This window comes from Diachasmimorpha longicaudata, chromosome 4 (genome assembly GCF_034640455.1).
Source record: "Diachasmimorpha longicaudata isolate KC_UGA_2023 chromosome 4, iyDiaLong2, whole genome shotgun sequence".
In the NCBI taxonomy this organism is placed as follows: Eukaryota; Metazoa; Arthropoda; class Insecta; order Hymenoptera; family Braconidae; genus Diachasmimorpha; species Diachasmimorpha longicaudata.
This window is the reverse complement of record NC_087228.1, coordinates 9,386,199-9,406,509: the sequence shown is the minus strand read 5'-3', so window position 1 is coordinate 9,406,509 and position 20,311 is coordinate 9,386,199. Positions and strand designations below refer to the sequence as shown.

Sequence of the window (20,311 nt, the reverse complement as noted above, 5' to 3'; positions counted from 1 at the left end):
TCGGAGACTTGGGCTGAACGATTCAGGTGGAGATAGTTGGTGCACTCATAGAATCCCAACGATTCAACATAGAGTAAAGCAGGGAAAGATAGGAGGTAGCTATGTATCAGGAAAATAGTGGGAAATTATTCCAGCTAATTTAATATTCCAACCTCCACACGCGATATTGGAATTAAATAATAGGTCTCTAGTTCAATCGCTCGACTCAGGAAAAATAACTTCAGCACCATCAATCACTTTAAATTAGTTTCCATCAGCGATCATCATTTTAGTTGTAATCTCACTATCTCAGATTGAACCGATTTTGTTCTGTTACATTCTAGGAAGTCGGTGCATGAGAATAGTTTTTATTGACGGCTGCACGAAGATAAATTTTCGACAGACTTTCCCTTTCCCGAAGGATAATCGTCGTCAATTGAAATATTTCACCGAATCTCTGTCCGCGAATTGAATAATGACTATTGACACAGGGCTACAGAACTCTAGAGTAATTATTACGAAAAAATTGCCCGCTCTATCCAATATTATTTTAATAAATACAATTTACTGAGTCCTTTCTCCACCGCAGGATTTTTCCCCTCACAAATAAATTTTATGTACAGATTTGAACACTTTAAATAATAAAAAAAAACTTTATTCCCCCCATGAACGATATTCTCACTATTATTTTATTCGAAATAATAACAACGGTATTATTCAGTCAACCGAAAAACACAGAGATATGGCTTGGACAGGTGATTTGTAGAGTTGTACAATGTAATTATGATTCGTGGTCCAACGGCAAAGCTGCCGGCGACATGCCCTCCCTAAGCTTGATGTATTACGCATCTCTTATTTCACAATGCACCGAATCGGACACTGTAGCCCCCTTCTCGACCACTTCTATGATGTATTTTCCCATACGCTTTTAATGCACCATGAAGATACAGAATTTTCAGTATTGACATTAATCAAAGGTCCGTTGTTGGATACAAACAATATTCGTGACTTTATTTTTTCACATTACCCGAGTAAAACAGTGAAATTGGACGGGACTTATGGAATGATGCATGGGAATTCACTAATAGCCGCTTCAGATCCTCTCATCGCTTTTTAACAAGGGATTTTTCAGTCTTTCCTTTGGTGGGAGTTTTGCTCACTTTGGCGTATCACTCCGCTCCGGTTACAACGATTTTCCGGAAAATAATAATCCAGTCTGATCTGCGATATCATATTTTTTACAGTGGAGTGGAGCGTCCAACAAACAGTTGAAATCAATAGTTCTATCACTCGAGTTGATTTTGCTGGAGATGAGAAATCACTCGGTGCTGTTGCTGGAGACTGGAATCATTGAGCGAAATGATATCACTCGGATGTTATTTCAAAGAGATGACGTTAAATGAGGAAAACCGTCGAAATGATTCTATTAACGACGACTCGTCAATTTTTCCATCAACGTGAAGAGATGCTAAGCTGTTAATCAAGTACAGAGTCTTGAACCTCCACAAAAATACTCATAATCGTAATTAATTTCCGTTCGATTGAGCTGCCTCGGTATCACATAACTGAAGACCTTTCATCCAGAATCAGACAAATTTTCTATTCCTATTAAATCCGATAATCTCCGAGCACCAATACCTCTTTAACATAAGCCGAGGATCTTTTCGAGTGTACGGGGTTGGGGGAACAACTGTTTTACTCGTCCACGGCACTAGAGGTGCATTAGAGCAATTGCGGAGTGGCCCTGAGAGGATAGTCGATGTCGGGGGTGGTAGAGAGAGATGCAACATTAATACATCCCGTCCCGCAACTTCACCCCTTCCTCTAAAACCCAGGACGCTTGTCTACGTAGGCCACTCGACCATTTTACTTCTTCATTATGTATGTCCTCTCACGTACGAAAGGTCGCTTTCCTTCCACTGCGAATATTCCGAGGAAATTGCGAATATTCGACAATCGAAGAATTATCGTGAGCTAATGGACATCGATTCGCTTATTTAATTTTCGGTGTGCAGTAATTCCCGATGTCTCATTATTAATTAAGTTTTGGTCTTTTGAGGGATGAGGCTCATCAGAGAGTAGTTTAGTGCAACCCGCTGACGAGCATTCATTCGGGAGTAATCACAGAGGTTTGCGTTAAGCTGATTATTTAATTGAAATTGCGGAGCTGACGAGTTTCAGTTGAGCAGCTGCGATCTCTTGGAGGAGTTGAGGATTGATGTACAAGGACTCGGATGGTAATGGAGGGAGGAACATGGTCGATATCACCGGGACTGATATCTACTGAGGGTCACCTGTGAATGATAACACATGAGAGGAATCTGGTTTATGCGTTTGCGATCGAGAATTCGGGGGTGAAGAGAACTATAGAAAAATATCTGTCGTTGGAATAATAATATTTTCCGAAAATCATTGGAAGGATTTTCCGAAAATTATTCTGACGAGCTTTTCAGTGACCCAAAGGATCTTCACCATGAAAATTTCTCTCTCCCTCAAACTTAACATAGTTCATCCGAATTATTTGAATAATTAGTAAATTTTTTTGGCATTAATTAATGTTCAATTTTAATACACAATGTTGTGATCAGGTGATCGAAATCGCATCCGTAAATTTTCACGATTAAAATTTCTCTCTTCCTCAAACTTTTCCTACCGCCGATTGAGCCATCCACATCAATTTATATGACGAGATCAAAATATCTTGACCACCAGCTATCATCATAATCAGCGCTATCAGTCTATTTATAAAGTGAACGCGGTAACTGAGGTGATTGCGCGATGTAGCATGGGGACATTAGGGAATCTGGTCCATCTGCAGAAGCATTGTCACAGTCGTCGACCAACCAGTTGTCAGTCAAGCTCTCTTCGCTGTGTAGTGCATTAGGCAGAGCAAATTTACCCCCTGAAATTTTAATTTTACTTTCAGGATCAGTCGAAAAAAATTACCAAACATCTACGATGTTGTTTTACACCCTCAATTCATAAATCAATCTCCACGAGTAGTTGATTAGGAACAATTTCTCCATCATGACAACGAATAAAGATCGAGCGGAGACCGATGAGGAAGTGCCGGAGAGAGGCACCTGGGCCAGTAAAACCGAGTTCATCCTCTCGTGCGCTGGCTATGCCATCGGAATAGGAAATGTCTGGCGATTTCCCTATTTGTGCTACCGAAATGGCGGAGGTGAGTGGTTCCTCATTGGCCTAAATACACCGTCCAAAATCACCATCAAGTACATTCTCAATTCACCAACCTGCCCTACATTTCATTCAAGTGCAATTACCCCATTCAAGCAGCACAACCATAAGTTCAGGACCCATTACCTCGCGCGTTCAGTACTAAAATTAGAAGTTAACAGATTAAACTATTAAACAATTCACTGTCAACTTTCTTAGTAATCAACAGGGATTATTAACTCTTTTGCTCCAAACACTTCCTCATTTTTCGAAATTCTTCAATGATTGTCGTACCTTCATGATGTTTAGGAGCGCATCACGCAACATTGTGGAAAATGATGAATTGTCGCCCACGTGAACGTCTGGCGTTCAACAGTGAACGTTTACCGGATTCCGGGTAATTTTGATGATGAGACTCCATCAAAAGTACAATTACAGGAATTAAAAAATGTGTTTTCGTCTTGATATTTGAAATTTTAGCGATAATGAGTTTCCCGTGAAAAATATTCTGAGAACTTCTGAGAAATTGTTGGTTCACTTTAATTCAATTGACTTTCAATGATGATTTCGTGATGTTCGCTAACACCGTTGTGTGGCCAACAATTTGTTGTCCACTAATGCACGATTTATTATTGTATTATCAATTGGTGGCTCGTGAAGGGCCAAATAGTCTAAAGTGCGTGAACTCCCTTGTGGACATTGTATAACCCGTTAACTACATGCTGCGTACTATTTTATTTCGGTGTTGAAATAATTTCCGGTTGAGGGAGAACGGGCAATTGAGTAAAAGCCATCATTGAATTATTTCTGATAAGCACGTACAACAAATTGACCACTGCCCTTGAACCATCTTCTTGACATGCATATACATATAAGTAATAGTAATGGGTGTGCGCTGGGGGGAAAGAATTGAATAAGTAAAAGTTGTTTGAATCAACAAAGTAGTTGACGCTCATGATATATAAAATGGTAATTATTTGAATTACTTTGAAATATTTAATGAAATTTCCGCTACATATGTCAAAAAAATGAACACTGAAACTTTGGGGAATTAAGTAATTACGGTCTCGGTAATTCAAGATCCCAGAATTTCAGGGATATAAGTCATTGATGATCAGAAACATTCTTACAAGTGTCATGTACCACCAATAGTTTAATTAAACTAACAATTTATTGACAGATAATAAAAAGATTTAGCTTTCATGAGAATGTCACTGATTTGGAAGAATCAGTCCCCAATTATTGGTTTATATCACTGAAATTTCGAGATCCATCTTGAAAAATTGTATCTATCTTGTAGGAGCTTTCCTGGTGCCTTACCTGCTCATGCTGTTCCTCTGTGGCATCCCCCTGTTCTTCATGGAGTCCTGCTTAGGACAATTCGGTGGGACAGGATGCATCACCATGTTCAAGATAAGTCCCTTGTTCAAGGGCGCAGGATTTGCGATTGTCATTGTCAATCTCATCTGCACGATGTATTATAACGTTATCATTTCGTATCCACTCCTGTTCCTGTCGATGTCCTTCAGGAGCAAGCTACCTTGGGAGGACTGCGATAACCCGTGGAATACCCCTAGTTGCATCAAAGTTAGTGCACGCTTTGCCCTCCCCATTTGTTCATTCCAGTAATCATGTTCACGTTTACTCAATTTCAGATCAACGATGTTAGAGTTAAAAACACGACAGAGGTCGAAGGTCTGCTGCAGAAAGTCAGTACTCCTGCTGAAGAATTTTTCAAGTAAACAAATTAATATTTTAGTGACGATTGTGAGCTGCAGTGATAAGGATCATGTTCTTGAAAAATTCATCTAATCAGCTCCAGTTGCATTAAATGATCTCAGTTCATGACGCATGAGGAAAATAATACGTGTAGATTCACTATAATTTTTTTCCAGTCGTCACATCCTGGAAATTTCATCCGGCGTCGACGAGATGGGCGGCATTGTCTGGCCTCTCTTCATCTGCAACCTCATCTCCTGGATCATTGTCTTCCTCTGCATATGCAACGGTGTAAAAAGCGTCGGCAAGGTAACCCGGTGATTACACTCGAGTCCAGATCTTACTGAAGGATTTTTTAAATTTTTCTCCAGGTGGTGTACTTCACAGCTACCTTCCCCTTCGCCATCCTATTTATTCTGCTGATACGAGGCGTCACCCTTCCAGGTGCCTCAGATGGCATCTGGTTTTACATAACACCGAAGTGGTCGCAACTCACTGATTTACGAGTAAATAAATTGAAATAAATACTTTTGTGATCAAGTTTCTGTTCGTAAACAATTTTGGGGATTTTTTTAGGTTTGGGCTGATGCAGCCATTCAAATCTTCTTCTCTTTGGGCCCCGGTTGGGGTGGAATCGTCAATATGGCCAGCTACAATAAATTCAGAAATGACAATCGATTGTGAGTTGTCATTTTCTGTCAATGAAATTTATTTTACTCCAGTCGGTCTTGATAAAAAAAATTTATTGAAACAATTTCGGAGAAAAATCACTGACGTTTGATCTAATCTCAACCATCTGCATCTGTTTAATTTAATTGTAAGAGTATTGTTGATTTTTAGGATTTTAATTATTTATTCTCCACAGAGACGCCATTTGGATTCCAATTCTGAACTGCGGAACCAGCATTTTCGCTGGTTTCGTAGTCTTCTCCGTCCTGGGGTTCATGGCCCACAGAACAGGCCTCCCCGTGGCAGCAGTAGCTACTGGGGGTGAGTAAATCATTGAATCGACCATTTAAAATCTGAAAGATAATCGATTCTTCCAGGACCATCGTTGGCCTTTGAAACGTACCCTGAAGCCCTCACTATGCTTCCTTTTCCTCAACTCTGGTCTGTTCTCTTTTTCGCGATGCTCTACTTTCTGGGGATGGACAGTTGCGTGAGTACCTTTCCCGAGTTTGAAATATCCCATCAAACAGTTGTTAAACATGAGAATTTATCATTCGCTGTCTGCTGTTCAAGTTCGTGCAAATCGAGGCCATAATATCAAGCGTGACAGACGCGTATCCACATTTGAGAAAGAGAAAACAACTCGTGGCGATGGGCTCCATGTTTGTACTCTTTTTGGGATCGCTGATGTTCGTCACAAATGTGAGTAGTCTATTCATTCAACATTGATCCCAAGTCCGAAATTTCAGAGACCGTAGGGAGTCGTTTTTGGTGGATAAATAAAAATTCAATGAAATTTTCTGCAAAATTGGTTGCATTGACCCAACGAAAATTGTTAAATTATTTTATTTTAATGTTTCTAGGGCGGAATGTACCTTTTGCAAATGTTTGACTGGTATGCAGCTTCCGTTTCTGTGATATCCATTTGTCTGGCCGAAGTGATCGTTGTTGGTTGGACCTATGGTAAATATCCGAACTATTCTGATTTTTTATCTTCAATTCCGATAGAAATAACGAAAAACCCAATTTCTATTACCAATTATGGGAATAATTGGACAGTTTTTAGAGAATATTCATCTCCGTGTGGAACATCAAACCATTTCGTCAATTAATAATTTAAATCCCTCATTAAAACTGTCCTTTTTTCTCAGGTTGTGACAATTTCGTTCGTGACGTGGAATTCATGTTGGGTAAAAAATTAAATCCATGGTGGCCATATTCCTGGAAATACATCACACCAGTTATCCTCACAGTAAGTTGCATTCATTAATAATAAACTACGTTGTAGGGGGAACGCGATGCAAAAAGGCCTATTTATATCGAAAAGATAAAAAACCTGACTCTTCGTGCCTCATGTCCATTCATCACTCATTATAGAGGTTGTAAAAGGAGGGCGTAGGGAGGGAAAGTCTCGTTAAATGGTGGGGCAAACGAACAGAAAGTACGATGTCACTGATGAATCGAATTGTTTTTTATTTGTGCAGTTCATCTTTGCAACGACGATTGTCTTCAACACGCGAATATCGTACAACGGTGTTCAATACCCTGAGTGGGCAGTCCTTCTGGGGTGGTGTTCCTGCATGGTGAGCATGCTCTGCATACCAGGATACATGATCTACTTTCTTCTGAAGACGAAGGTGAGACTAATTATCCATAAAAATATTTTACTACTCTCTTAATGATAGTAGACGAGATAAGAACTCGATTCCCCACGTGACCATGAGGATAAATTTTTCAAGTGAACTGTATTCATCAAGAAGTTTATCCGATTCAATTAAAAATCATTTCCCGCTACTTTCTGGCGTTCAGGGATCCTTGAAGAAGAGATTCGAGGTCGGCACCAGCCCTACCCCGGAGTGGGGACCCCAGAAGGCAGCAGACAGGGAAGCGTGGAAGCGATATCTCTCAGGAACGAGTGACCCTGAGCTCCCCAACATAAGTATTATAAAAATTACGAGTCTCTGAGAAATGTATTACGAGAAGATTAAAATTAAAAACATATCGTTCATGGATCTCATACATCAGGGAGACGTTGGCGCCATCCGTTTTCATCTGTCTGACATGTTAACCTAAGAAATGTAAAATATAAGGCTTCAGGAAATGAATCAAAATTATCTGTGTTGAGTTAATCATTTACGAGTAAAAAAAAAATTGAAAAATGTCCTCTGCTGGGAATAGGAGGATCACTCACTTCGATGAATCGAAGCGTGCATCGAGTGTCACCAAGAAAACGAAGAAGAAGAAAGTAAAAAATAAAGCGCTGATTTTTTCGTCGCTGATGGATCCTTACGATTATCCTTTGAGATGGTGGGAAGTGAAGCCGTTGAAATATGCGTAAGTAATTACATAATTTAATTCGTATTAATGACGTCAGAAAAATCCCTCAAGACGTATCTATTTATGGATCAAAATTATTTCTCACCAACCAGAAACCAGCAGGAGGATAAGAGCATGAAAAAGCTGGCAACTTTAGCACGAACGATTATTCAACCCTGAAAAATCGATTTCTGGGTTTTCCGGTACTCGTTTTCGAGGAGTCAAGTATGTTGAGAGTTTAGCATTACTCGGGGGCTAATCACGCGACGCTTTCTTGTAAAAAGTCTAACGGCATTCTCGTACTCCACTCACAGTAGATTATTCCGTGTGTGGTTTGGCAAGCGCCGATCGAAATCACTTTAATCGTGAAAAATTCTTATTTAACCTTGTGATTAATTGTTCTTGCCTTCGAGTGGTAAACTAAGTTGATGAAGACTTCTGAGAGAACCACTCATGAGAACTAGAAAATAATTATCGAAATATGAAATCGTGACTCGGGGAATGTCTCTCATATAATTCACCCCTTGAGTCAAATAAAATTATTGTGATTGTTTAATTGTAATTTCCCCTTTATAGCGGTAGATTCATTCGCAACCGAGGGGTTGTGATTTTTTCCAGAACTCGAAGTAGAATTTTTAGAACAAAATTTATCCCCGTGTAGCGGAAAATCACACGCAGTGTGAATCGCGTGCTGCCAACTGGATAGTGTCATGTCGTCTGGCTGCCTACAGAACATCTATAACGTGACATGATGCCCGGTTATCCACAATCCCGATGATTCAATGTGGATGGGAATTGCCTGTCTGTGGGGTTACGTGCTCACTGAAGTTCCTCGCATGACCCCCCTGGCTACGACTGTTTCGCGAGAGACGCGAGAGGCGTTGGGTTAAACGAAAATTCACCGATGCCTTTTAGCACTCGAATCATTTGAGTGAAATCACTGATAGCGTTCGCTCGAGAATACGCTTTCGAATGACGTTGAGACAATTGCCGGTAGTTGCCGGGATAATTGCTCGGTGCAGCGGGTAGAAAGGATATTCGAGTGAAAAAGTGGAACTGAATAAATTGTGGAAATCGTGAAGATGATTCCGGCATCGGGGGAGAGCTTCTGGGCGACGGTGGAGATCCTCGTTCACGCTATACCGGAGGTCGCGCGAGTTGATCGCTTCAGCGATGATATTGAGGACTGGCTGGAGACAGTTGCGAATAAAGTGAAGATGCTGAGGGAGAGGAAGAGGAGAATGCACCAGACCCATAATGAGGGGGAGATTTATCCGGGGTATCGTCCGATCATTGATTGCAGGTATTTTGCAGGACCGTAGAAGGGGAGAAATTCGTGATAAAAATGATCGCGTGGGTGTTCTGTCAGAGAGGAATATTTAATCTATTTTATAAACAAAAAATTACGGAAAGTGAAAGTGAATAAATACGAATACAGAAAAATCGCGAAAAAAAATTAGTGATTGTCCCCTATGCTTTTACAATTTCCTATTCGAATAATTTCCAATCCTTGAGGATCTGCTTCTCTGCTCCATTCACAGACGATAAAAAACCAAAACGTCAGTGGTATTCGCTGCCTACTTTACCTTCCGAAGTGAAAATAGGACAGGGAAATGAATTGTGAAGGGGAATTTAACCCTCAGTGCCTTTTTACCCACTGACGAACTATTGAATGACTTTGCCATTCAAAATATTGCAATTGGATTGACTATAATCTTTCCTCTTATGTTATCATTGACGTCGTGAAGTCAGAAGTAGTTTATCAGCAACTTCTCCGGGATCCAGCAATTGGATTAGGAGACACAAACAAAATATTAGAGTGTTGCAATTTCCACTGGGGAAACGGAGCTAAATACGCCCACAAGAACAGGCAGTAACCCGTGATTTCAGTTAACCGCACGTACAGTAGTTAGAGAGATTATAGTAACTTCAGCATGAGCCTCCTCATTCCTGGAAATTAATTGACGCCGCAAGTGAAGGAAGTCATTTCGAAATTACACGATGCGTGACATTGCCAGATAAAATTATCAAATTTACACATGAACAATTGGACTTGAAATTAGGGTCGTGCTAGCACGAAACGTGTGCGATGGAGTAAGGAAATAATGACGTTATGGGCAGCACATTGGGTTGAATTGAGCAAGATCAGATGAAGGAGGAAATTCAGTTTCAGGAGACAACTTTTGAAATTAAAGGGCACACGTGAGGAGGATTATTATGGAACGGGAGGGGTGTCAAGGCCTTCGAGAAGTGGAAGAAAGGCTTTCGTAATCTAAGAGGAAAATACGTAGATTATCTCTTGATAATTTAGGCTAATAGACTAGTATCTTTTCATGAAGTGAGTAACGAAATATGACAGAGAAATGAACCATGTATATGAAACGAAATTATTTATTTATCCTGGAATTGGAGGAATTCACTTTGTATGCAATGGAGATGGTCCAGAAAATATGTCTACCACAGAAGAATAATCAAATTTTACGGCTTCACACGTAACTCTCGGGGTGACAAGCTCGGGAAAGTCTGATAACTTTTTCAACACACGAGGGTATAAATAACAAAATTCTCTGGGGTGATGAACTCAACGTGCGTGGGAGCTGGAAATCTGAGTGTTCATTCACTCATCAATAATTCTGAGACAACAATTACGAGTTACGAACTTTGAGATGATTTTCTCAAACAAAAACTGATGAGATTCTCTGGAGAAGTTGGACTTTTGAAAATATTCAGGCGGGAAAAAAATCTTAGATCTTCTTCATTGTCTTGCATAATTTATTTCATTGAGTTATCATCTCTGGGAATTAATTAACTAATTTTCCTAGTTGATATAGTGAATTTTCACACCCCTCAGCCACTCATTGATTATGAAACTGGCAGTCATGCCTGTTGGCCAACACCACCACATCGCATATGTGCTTTATTCCTCTGGAATGGTATTCCAAAATCGATACTCGATTTCTCGTGCACTTGCACTTACCTTCGATCACGCTACATCGAGGCAATATCAGTTTGGTTGAGGTATAGACATCACCATGCATCGGAATGCGTATACATCAGCCCCGAGGAGTGGGTGGTTACATGGCATGAAAATTTCGTTATTCAATAAGGAACATACCCCCTATCCTAAACACTGATTCGAGCAATCGCACGATAAACATTCTGCGGTTTTTCGATTTCAGTTTATCCTCAGCAATACTTCCAAATCCAAGGTCACAAGGACTAGGGAGTATATAAAACATAACATCTTCCATACACGCATGGATAACCTGTCGAGTTCTTCTCATAAATATCCAAAAATTCCCAAAGCTCCAAAAATTTTAAAAATATTCAATGAAACTCCTCGATGACTCGCCAGAGACAATTCGGTTTCTCCCGAAGAATGATCTCCCTCAGAAATCCCACTACCCGAAATCAATTCATAAATATCTACACCCCGAAACCCTTATAAATACCATCAACGCTCCATCGCCGTCGTCCCATCGACATTCAAAAATTCTCCAACAGATAAAAAAAATCCATTGACCTCCGAGGTGTCTTCAATGAAACCCATTGAAAGCATCTCCTCGTCTGACCCATCCCGTCGTCACCTCCTGGCCCCGTAATTCCCCTTCCTCCCATCGCCACCCCTCGCGCGGACAATTTGTCGGAACCGTCTAGATAACACCCCAGCTAACGAAAACAAAAGCGACAAGAGGAGTAGCTGTGAAGTGATAGAAAGAGGAGCTGGTACACACAATTCACTGAAGAACTGAAGGACCTTGGGTGTCCCTAGCCCATGCGGAAGCGTATAAATTCACTCCTCCTCCTCCCCCCCCCCCGGTAACCCAAATAATCGATACTCGATCGTCCTTCCGTACGTCCCACATTCGTTGAACCTGTCCCACTGGCATGCACTCACCATTACGCCTGCATTATCTACTTTTTTTGTCTTCTTCTCTATTTCTCTTCTCGTTGTGTCACGCTCAGGAAACTCAAGCAGACAAACGTTTCCAACGATTTCTTTCGCTTTTTTTTCTCTCTCCACAATTTTTTTTTACTTATTTTTCTATTCCGTACTCAGCGCTACCATCAAAGCCTATCTCCTCCCCCTTCATCCATTTTTTTGTTCCTCCATTGCTCCACTTCTTCTATCAAAATACTTCGGGGCATTTGGTGCACATTCTGCCTATTTTTACGCTATTCAAACGCAAATAAAAATTCAGTGCTAAGAGTTTCGTACAGTTGTAAGCATGGTCGACCTTCACGAATTTCTCATTCTCGCATTCTGGTAAAAAAAACGAGAGAAAGTTATTAAATTAATAATAATGAGATATCAAGCAAACTGACCTTGGAAATTACACAATTTTTTGCAATTTTTCTTCTCATCATTCCAATTAATTTTAATTGCCATGGACTGATGGAGGAGGCCCTCTCTCCGATGGGCATATTTTTTTACTGGGGAATACTCAATCAATTGTCGCCGACAGTCACACCGAGTCGCTCTGGGTATTTCTCTAATCATCTTCATTGAAAATACGTCACTCAATCAGTTCACGATTTTTCATTAATTAACCATCATAAATTTGAACCGGAGTTTTATTCTCGATCAATGTCAACTGGCGTATCACCCTCGGAGAATATAGATAAATAATATGAATTGTGTACGACCGTGAAGCTGAAGGCGTTGGATGAATTATCGGTCTTTCCACCCTATTAAGCCCCGGCGTACATATTTGCCGATAAAATAACATCAATTACGTTACGTAGAGTCTACGACCAGTCAGCTTCTCTTTATTTTATCAATTTTATCAATCCCTGTTGGTGATGATTTTTAGTTGGCATTTCAGAAGCGTTCGATCGATTATTAATCCACCAGGATTTTTAACAAGTGAAGAAGAAAATGTCTCTTGAAATTTTGGAAAAATTCGTTATTGATAAATGTTTGTGATTTTTTTTTCAATGATTCAATAAAATTTCATCGTTTTCATTTGTAAAAATAATTCCTCAAGTGCCGTATAAGAAATTTCGTTCACAAAAATTACAGGATTTAAAATAAATGGACTTTACCATTGATTGATCCGGAAGTCATTGTTTGAATCATCAACAAATTGTTGTAATATTTATCATTTGTTTCCTCGGGTTCTTCCCCACTGCATTTTCCTCGATTGTAATCTCTCTCCAGCAGACATCATGTGCTCATTATGAATAAAAATCACAGACTGAAACCTAAGCTCTGAGATTCAAGCAATCACCGGTTGAACTCTCGCGTGTACTTACGATTCAAGAGTTTGCAGTGTTATTAAGGTGCATTAAAGTCTATCACAAGTTGAGAATTAACATTACAATTTTGAGTAGTTTATAATTTCATCCTTCGCCAACTTCATTACCTTCGAAATAACTCTGGTTTCGAGACGCAATGGAACCCTTGAAACTTCTCGTTCGTCGTTTAATCGTTGACGCAACCATCAGCGTCATCGGGAAGGTCACGGAGACGCGTTAAATGCAGCGTAAACGCATCGAAACTAGTCTTGTCATACAGCTCTGGAGATACTTTTACCACCCTCATGCCACCCTCACAGCCTGGAGGCCCGTTAGTCACGAAACCTTATTTCACGTGAATTTCTGTTCATACCCGGCTCAGTCGAGCCCAGAAGTTCGTCGAATGTGGTGTTGTCTGATAAAACTATCGATAAATCGGTATCAGGCTGTTTTGGTGGGTTATTTTCTAGTGACGAAAATCCATGGAATTTGATATTTTCCATCGAAATCTGTGGAATTATCGTAGAGTGACGGAAAGACGTAAAATCGCTGATGGGGAGATACAATTGTCCGGCGAATGACGTAAGCAACTGGGTGAGGGGCAAAATGGGGATTTTTTTAAAGAGCTGCAGATGGAAACGCTAAATTCAAGAAATTTATTCCCTCACTATTTTTCTATTCTCGTAATTTCCCAAAAGATGGGGAATATCTGGGGAGGCTTCCATGTGAGTCCTAGTTATGTACTAATTAGGACTCATGATTAGTCATAATAGTTCCATTCTTGAAAGCCGCAGATATATCCTCGATAATCAAAAGCCCTTTTTTCTCTACAAATTCTGAAATTAAGAAGACAACAAGATTTTGATGCGTTGAGGCATTTTGTTACAGCTTCAGCAATCCACCGGTGAGGTCCAAGTTGGAGATGCTGATGGGTAGCAGTGTTGTGAGGCTGACAGATCGCAGGTACATGCTGAAACTCATGGCGAGGATACGACAGGATTATGAAAGGCGGCAAGAGGGAAGGATAGACGAGCGAAAGGTAATGTCGTTACGAAAAATCCGTCTCCACCGAGGTATCAAAAATACTGGGATACCCTTAACGAAATCAGAACAAGTTTTCAATCTAGTGAGACGGAACTCCTTTCAAATTGAATCCAAGATCACCCCTTAAAATTATCGCACACCGCCCCCCCAGTTTCCGCGAGAATTCCCAATCGTGTAGTGCGAGTCAATGCTATGTTCATCCGCAGTAGGTGAATCCCCACGTCTGAAGGCCAGGTTGGCAGTAGGATATGTGGGGGAAAAATATCATTTCCAAGCACAACCATAAAGATAATAATACATCGTAAAAACTTCCACCCGGAAGTTTGATGAAAATGTCAAATTCTCTCCACCGCTCTTATTTTCCTCTATTCGGTCTCAACATGTAGGTCGAAATAAATAGCCGGCGTAGTGAGGGGAAAGGATAGATTGAAATTTTTTGATATCTCCACCTGCCTATATTCTCCTCAGAGTCTTGATGTTTCTGTTCGTTGAAAATAATCGAAAAATAAATTGAAACGTCTATTCTTTTTTTCGTTATGCGGTAAAATCCTGTCTTTTCGCATTAATCCTCCATGATCGGTTTAGCATTAAATTTAACAACTATTCGTAAATCGATACAATCCAATATTCCCGGTCTGTCATTTGTCATTCCTGGAATGGACTTTTCAAGAGAAAAAAAAATGACGGACAGGTAAATATAAGTTGTTGAAGAATAAGGAGAATGAGTCATCGTTTTTTTATTTTTTCTCGTTGTGCATCGAGGAAATAGTTTTGTTTTCTCATTCTCTTATATACTATTGACTATTGGTTTCGTCGGGGAGAGGACACTCCCCCGGGCGGCGGCAAATTTAAACAGGAATGTAATGCATAGAAGAATGTGTGTTGCATGAGCATAGGCCGTTTTATTTTTCTTCCCCACCCCCTGGGGAGGAGGGGTGGCTGATGATGGGCCTTGGCTACCCGCCATTTCGATGCACGGGGCAATCTCAAGCCCAATGACTAAGTGAAACGGTACTTTAAAGTACGTTATGAGTATACTATGATCGCGTGTCGTTGCTGACACGAAGCTGAGCCGTGTGTGGCTTTACACTGCGACTCTATCACTACTGCCACTGAGAGAATGTTCGTGTTGTCGGGATATGGGAGAAAGGGAATGGAAGATCGTGAATGGGTGATAGACAGAGAGTCAGGGGATTTGGACGTTTTGGGTGTGCAAGGGGAGGGTCGGAAATTGTTTATTGCGGCATTTGCCAGCGAATCGGGGAGATTTGAATTTTCGCTTGATTGTTTGACTTATTTCAAGAATTCGAATGAAAACTCAACTTTATGATGGCAGTATCACATGGACTCCCTTAAAATCAATCTCCTAAATTATTCATAAGATGAAAATTGAAGGAAAACACTGACCTACTGTAGATCCTCATACGAATAATATTCGCCGCTTCCCTGATTTTTTAATTTGGCAAACAATTTCGTTTGAAAATATAAACACGAAAATGTAGACGAACATTTACTCAAGGGCAGTATTGAATATTCTCATGTCATTACTGGCCAATTTCGCAGAAATTTCTGATGCCATTCATCGTTTTGTGTTCAGTAGAAAATTCCATACGATGTCAGGCATGCAGGGTCTGCGGAATTACCGCCAGATAGCCCCTCACATATCGCATACATAAGTAATCATACAATATTCAAAACGTGTTCCGCATGCATACGAAATCCTTATAATTTTAATCAGGAAAATTAGCCTCAAGCATTAATGACAGATCGCCCCACCTACGGCCTCCCACTCGACCCACGAATCATGTCCGCCCATTCACCTGACACATCCGTCTCCATTCCAGGCATTCCTGGAAGATTCCCGCCCTCGAATATATTTTCAATTAGACGGAGCAATGTCCGACATTACGGCAACGATTTATAAATTTCCACTTCCCATTGACGATTCCATAGTAAAATTAAAAGTAAAAATTTGAATTCCGGTTTTTCTTTAGAACGTTAAGGCTCCTTCGAAAGTAAAAAAAAAAATTAAGTAGAAAGTTATGTATTAAAGTAACTCGTAACTCAACCATTATTTCCAAACAACTTCTCGGAAATTTCAGCCAAATCTTCTAACAATGATTTCGTGAAAAGAATATTCATTTTATTGGGTTTCCGCGCATCGTAAAACTATCGAGTCTCGCATTCATGTAATCAATTAGACAAACGAACGAACACATTACGGAGAACACAAGGGGACAGACATTGCTATAGGGAGGCGACAGATGCGGATAGAATGTCATTAATCCTCATCCCAACGAGTACAAAGGTAATGCTGGCACCCACGTCATTTATTTCTCGCCGATTCTCTCTTTCGCCATGTTTTTCGCATCGTTTACACTCGATACAATGTGTCGTCTAAACGGCGGCCCTTCCTGGCGCCTCGCGTCATTCTTTTCTGTAGAGAACATCGGCTTCGAGATCATTGGGGTGGTCTGAGTCCTCCAGTTCGGGCTTTCTAGCCGATGAAATTACTGAGTGGACGCATTTACCTATTAAAGTAACGGTTATCTCAATCAACCTTCATTCAATGGAATTCTCATTTCCAGGTCCACGTGACAATGGAAAAAATGAAATAATTTTAAAAATTCGGTTTAACAAATTTTGAATGGAAATCTTTTTTATTTTTTTCCTGTCAGAAAAATGAACTCATACGAACGAAGATGATGATACTGAATCGACTGATACCCGTCCAAGAGGCACCTCTGGAGATCCGCAGGTATCCCCTCTTCCAGCTGTATCTCTACTGCGACGCTATCATAGAAGAGAAGAGGAAGAAAGTGAGTGCATTTCGAAAAAAAAAAATCAGGAATATGTCATTAATTAGCAGGAACATGTCCCTGAATCCAATGAGTTTCAATATTCCGTCGTAAAATTTTTCAGCGATCACCGAAGCAGATAAAAATAGCACAGTCTCTGTATCGCAATCTCTATCCGCATTTAGAGACAGAGGAGAAGCTTGGAGCTGAAGAAACAGAAGTTTACATGAAACGGATTACAGTGAACGGATCTCCTGAGTTGGTAAATTAGTCAATGACATAAGACCGGAATTATTTATCGATTTTCTGAAAGTACATACGATATGATTAATCCCACCGATTTAGAAATCCGATTTTGATTGCGATTCCTTAGATTTTCGTCGCGGAAATCCAGTTTCAATTTCTTTGCAGTCCTTTCAATCTAAAATTTTTAACGACCCATCCCTTGCAATGAACATTCAGATACCCTTGACCGCTGAGGAACTGGCAGAAGTGAAACGCGAGGAGGAGGCGGAATCAGACATCGACAATGGGTACATGTTATCTCAGGAGGAATACGACCGACTCCATTACGAAACCGCTGCAATAAAAGATCTCAGGGAGGCACAGGTGGGCTCAATATTAAACAATTAGTGGGTGTAATTAACACGTACCCACCCACTTGCTCACAGCAAACACATTGTCGTCACGAAGTGTAATAGATTCTAATAGAGCAGATCCGGTCTCCTTCTGCTCTTTGCGGTTGCTTCACCTCTGCACTTTATGTTGAATTGATTCCAGGTGTTGAATAATAATTCGATGAGAGCACGAATGACAGAGTCGATATTCAATGAACAATAAAATAATTTTTCCATCAGTTCAGAATGATCATGAAAAAATTAGTCCAAACAATTAGATCCATTTAATTTCCTTTATCTGACATATATCGCGTCCAAACAAAGAAAATATATAAAACAAATTCAATTAAATAAATTAATTTTTATTTACTGCATTTGTTGTTGACAGAACGTGGAGGATATGTACGCTAGAGCTCACGAAATTCTTGGTATCCTCTACTCCTACGTTGACGACGGTAAATACAAGAAGTTGCAGAAGGATGAGTCATCTGCGTCATCACCGCAGGGTCAAGAACTTGCCAGTGAACCCGAGACAACAGCACAACCCTCAACACAGGAATAATGGTCCCCTTGATAAAGGGAAAATCATGACTTGCTTCTTCATTCGAGAAAATTCGTCACAACATCATATTTACTTGGTGAACGAGGGGTTGCAGTCTGGGGAGGGAGAGCCCTGAGGAGTTTTAAGAAGTTAGTTGGAGAGGGTGAAGGACCGACTACTGGGAGGTATGAGGCTGCCCATGCAAATATATTGTCGGAGGGGGTGGTAGACTGTCAGACTGTCTGATGAATGGTAATAAACATTTGAGGGGTGTGTGATTCTGCGGTGAAAGTGTTATTTATGGGAGAGATTTTTGTCCAGATGTAGCTGATGTTGAAATGGAATAAATAATTTTTTTTAAGTTTTGAATCGAACTTATTGATTGTTATTATTATCTGAAGAAATAAATTTTGAGTAAATCATTTGCGAGTGTATTGAGTAGAATTGACTAGTCACAATTATTCGTTCAGTCAAATCTTAAATACTTTTTATTCATTAACTTTCTTATTGTGATGTTATCATTTCACCATCAGCTTATGCATCATCTTGACATATTAGTTCAGGTATTGATAAACTGTCAGACTGGTTCATGAATGTTATTAAAAGTTAAAACGTGGTACAATCCCCCGGCGAGAGAGGTGATTTAATTTCAGTGACTAATTTTTTCAAGTAGATGAGGTTCGCGTTGAGTCAGACTATTTTCTTACCATGTGGGTTTAATTGAAGTGCAATAAAAAATTCATGCGAAAACCAAAGTTAATATTTATTACTTTTCCCGTTCTATCATTTCCTTGAGATCCAGATATTCCCACGACACAATTTGAGTTTATTTTGTAGAAACATTTTTTTTAATGAAGAAAATCTGGTGCAATAATTGGAGAAATAGAGCTACATACAGATTTTCCTTTCAATGTTCAATTAATCAATCGTCTTTCTTCTCTCATTCATTGTCCCCTCGATATTACAAAAATTGTTATCATTATTTGACATCACAGCACTCTGTGTTATAATTTTTCCGATAAAGGTGTTGACTTTAATTAGCACGAGGTTTTTTCACGTTCTGTGATTATGAATTGCTCTCATAACATTGGAGACGAACGGCTCTCCACCTCCACCTGGGGGCTCGCAGAGCCATATGTAAAATAATGCAACGCCCATCGTAAATTAATTATCCTCAGTTACGTAATTGTACTGTAGGCAACATGTGCGCACATTTCCCGATAATTTGCGACGTGAATCAAAGAGCCCTGGAAGGTTTTCTGTTTCATAAAGGATTGAATAAATTGCGCGCCCTCGGCAAATAACATGCGTATCTGTTATTACTATTTGTATCACAAATTGCAGGATGTTCTTGGCTCAACAGTAACTCAAAATTCAAAGTCTCCCCACAGAACAGGCTAATCAATAAAATGATTCTTCACGTTGCAATTGATATATCCTCTGCCTTTACTCATCAAATAATTTTTTACTGACGATTTATCCAAAAGTTTCAATTGCTTTTTTTGCTGCATGTGGTCAAGGGTAAACAGAAATTTCCGGTTATAAACCAGAACCCATTAGTCACGAATCAATGGAAATTTGTGAGGAGTCCCGGAGGCTTATCAGGGACAAATGGCCGTTATTTATCTCACTCAGTGCGTAGCATCTCAACTACAAGAGACGGAGAGATAGCACTAGAAATTACCTCAGTTTAACGTGCGACAATTTCGATAGAATTTGCGATGAGAACCGCAATAATTAGAGAGCTCTCTGCAACCACCCAAGTTATTCAAGTGCCTGAGGAGAAAGTCATGCAGCACGTGTGCACAGCCGAGGGTGAAGGTTAACAGTGTGAGCATGTTAATTAGTCGGTTATAATCGATTCTATATTTTTTTTCATGCAGAATTTCCCCGAGCCCTTCCATGAATACAGATATACCTGGATGTGAATAAAGAGAGCTGTGTGGTTCACCTGAGCTTCACCTAGTTGTTCATTTATTTAAATTTTCAGCCTCGACTGCCCATGAGTTCTACAATTTTTTGTAAAAATGGTGGGGGTTGAAACCAACTGTTCAATACAATCAATATTCTCAGACCTATTCTCTCTGTGAATGCGTCAAGCCAATCAAATCACATCAAAGCACCAATTATTTCACCTTAAAATTAAACTCGATCATTATCTCGCGAATGACGCAAATTCTCATCAAGTTATATCACATTTTATATAAGCATTT

General features: G+C 40.0%; 2 protein-coding genes and 1 long non-coding RNA gene across 3 annotated transcripts; 2 read left to right on the top strand and 1 right to left on the bottom strand.

The window, feature by feature from the left end:
• Positions 1-2,784: 2,784 nt before the first annotated feature.
• On the top strand, positions 2,785-7,655 carry LOC135161157 (sodium- and chloride-dependent glycine transporter 2-like). Its single transcript, XM_064118472.1, has 13 exons — positions 2,785-3,163; positions 4,457-4,743; positions 4,812-4,894; positions 5,052-5,184; positions 5,247-5,381; positions 5,452-5,555; positions 5,741-5,865; positions 5,922-6,034; positions 6,118-6,246; positions 6,408-6,507; positions 6,696-6,796; positions 7,029-7,181; positions 7,354-7,655. The coding sequence occupies exons 1-13, from the start codon at positions 3,007-3,009 to the stop codon at positions 7,507-7,509; spliced, it is 1,776 nt and encodes a 591-aa protein (XP_063974542.1). The 5' UTR covers positions 2,785-3,006; the 3' UTR covers positions 7,510-7,655.
• Positions 7,656-8,763: 1,108 nt separating this feature from the next.
• Positions 8,764-18,841, top strand: LOC135161158 (uncharacterized protein). Its single transcript, XM_064118473.1, has 6 exons — positions 8,764-9,163; positions 13,987-14,137; positions 16,821-16,961; positions 17,065-17,202; positions 17,403-17,549; positions 17,946-18,841. Exons 1-6 carry the CDS (start codon positions 8,943-8,945, stop codon positions 18,117-18,119), a joined length of 972 nt encoding a protein of 323 aa, XP_063974543.1. The 5' UTR covers positions 8,764-8,942; the 3' UTR covers positions 18,120-18,841.
• On the bottom strand, positions 10,970-12,900 carry LOC135161159 (uncharacterized). Its single transcript, XR_010298707.1, has 2 exons — positions 12,187-12,900; positions 10,970-12,124 (listed from the first exon to the last, which is right to left on the bottom strand). It is a non-coding gene; the product is annotated as an uncharacterized LOC135161159 (long non-coding RNA).
• Positions 18,842-20,311: the final 1,470 nt, after the last annotated feature.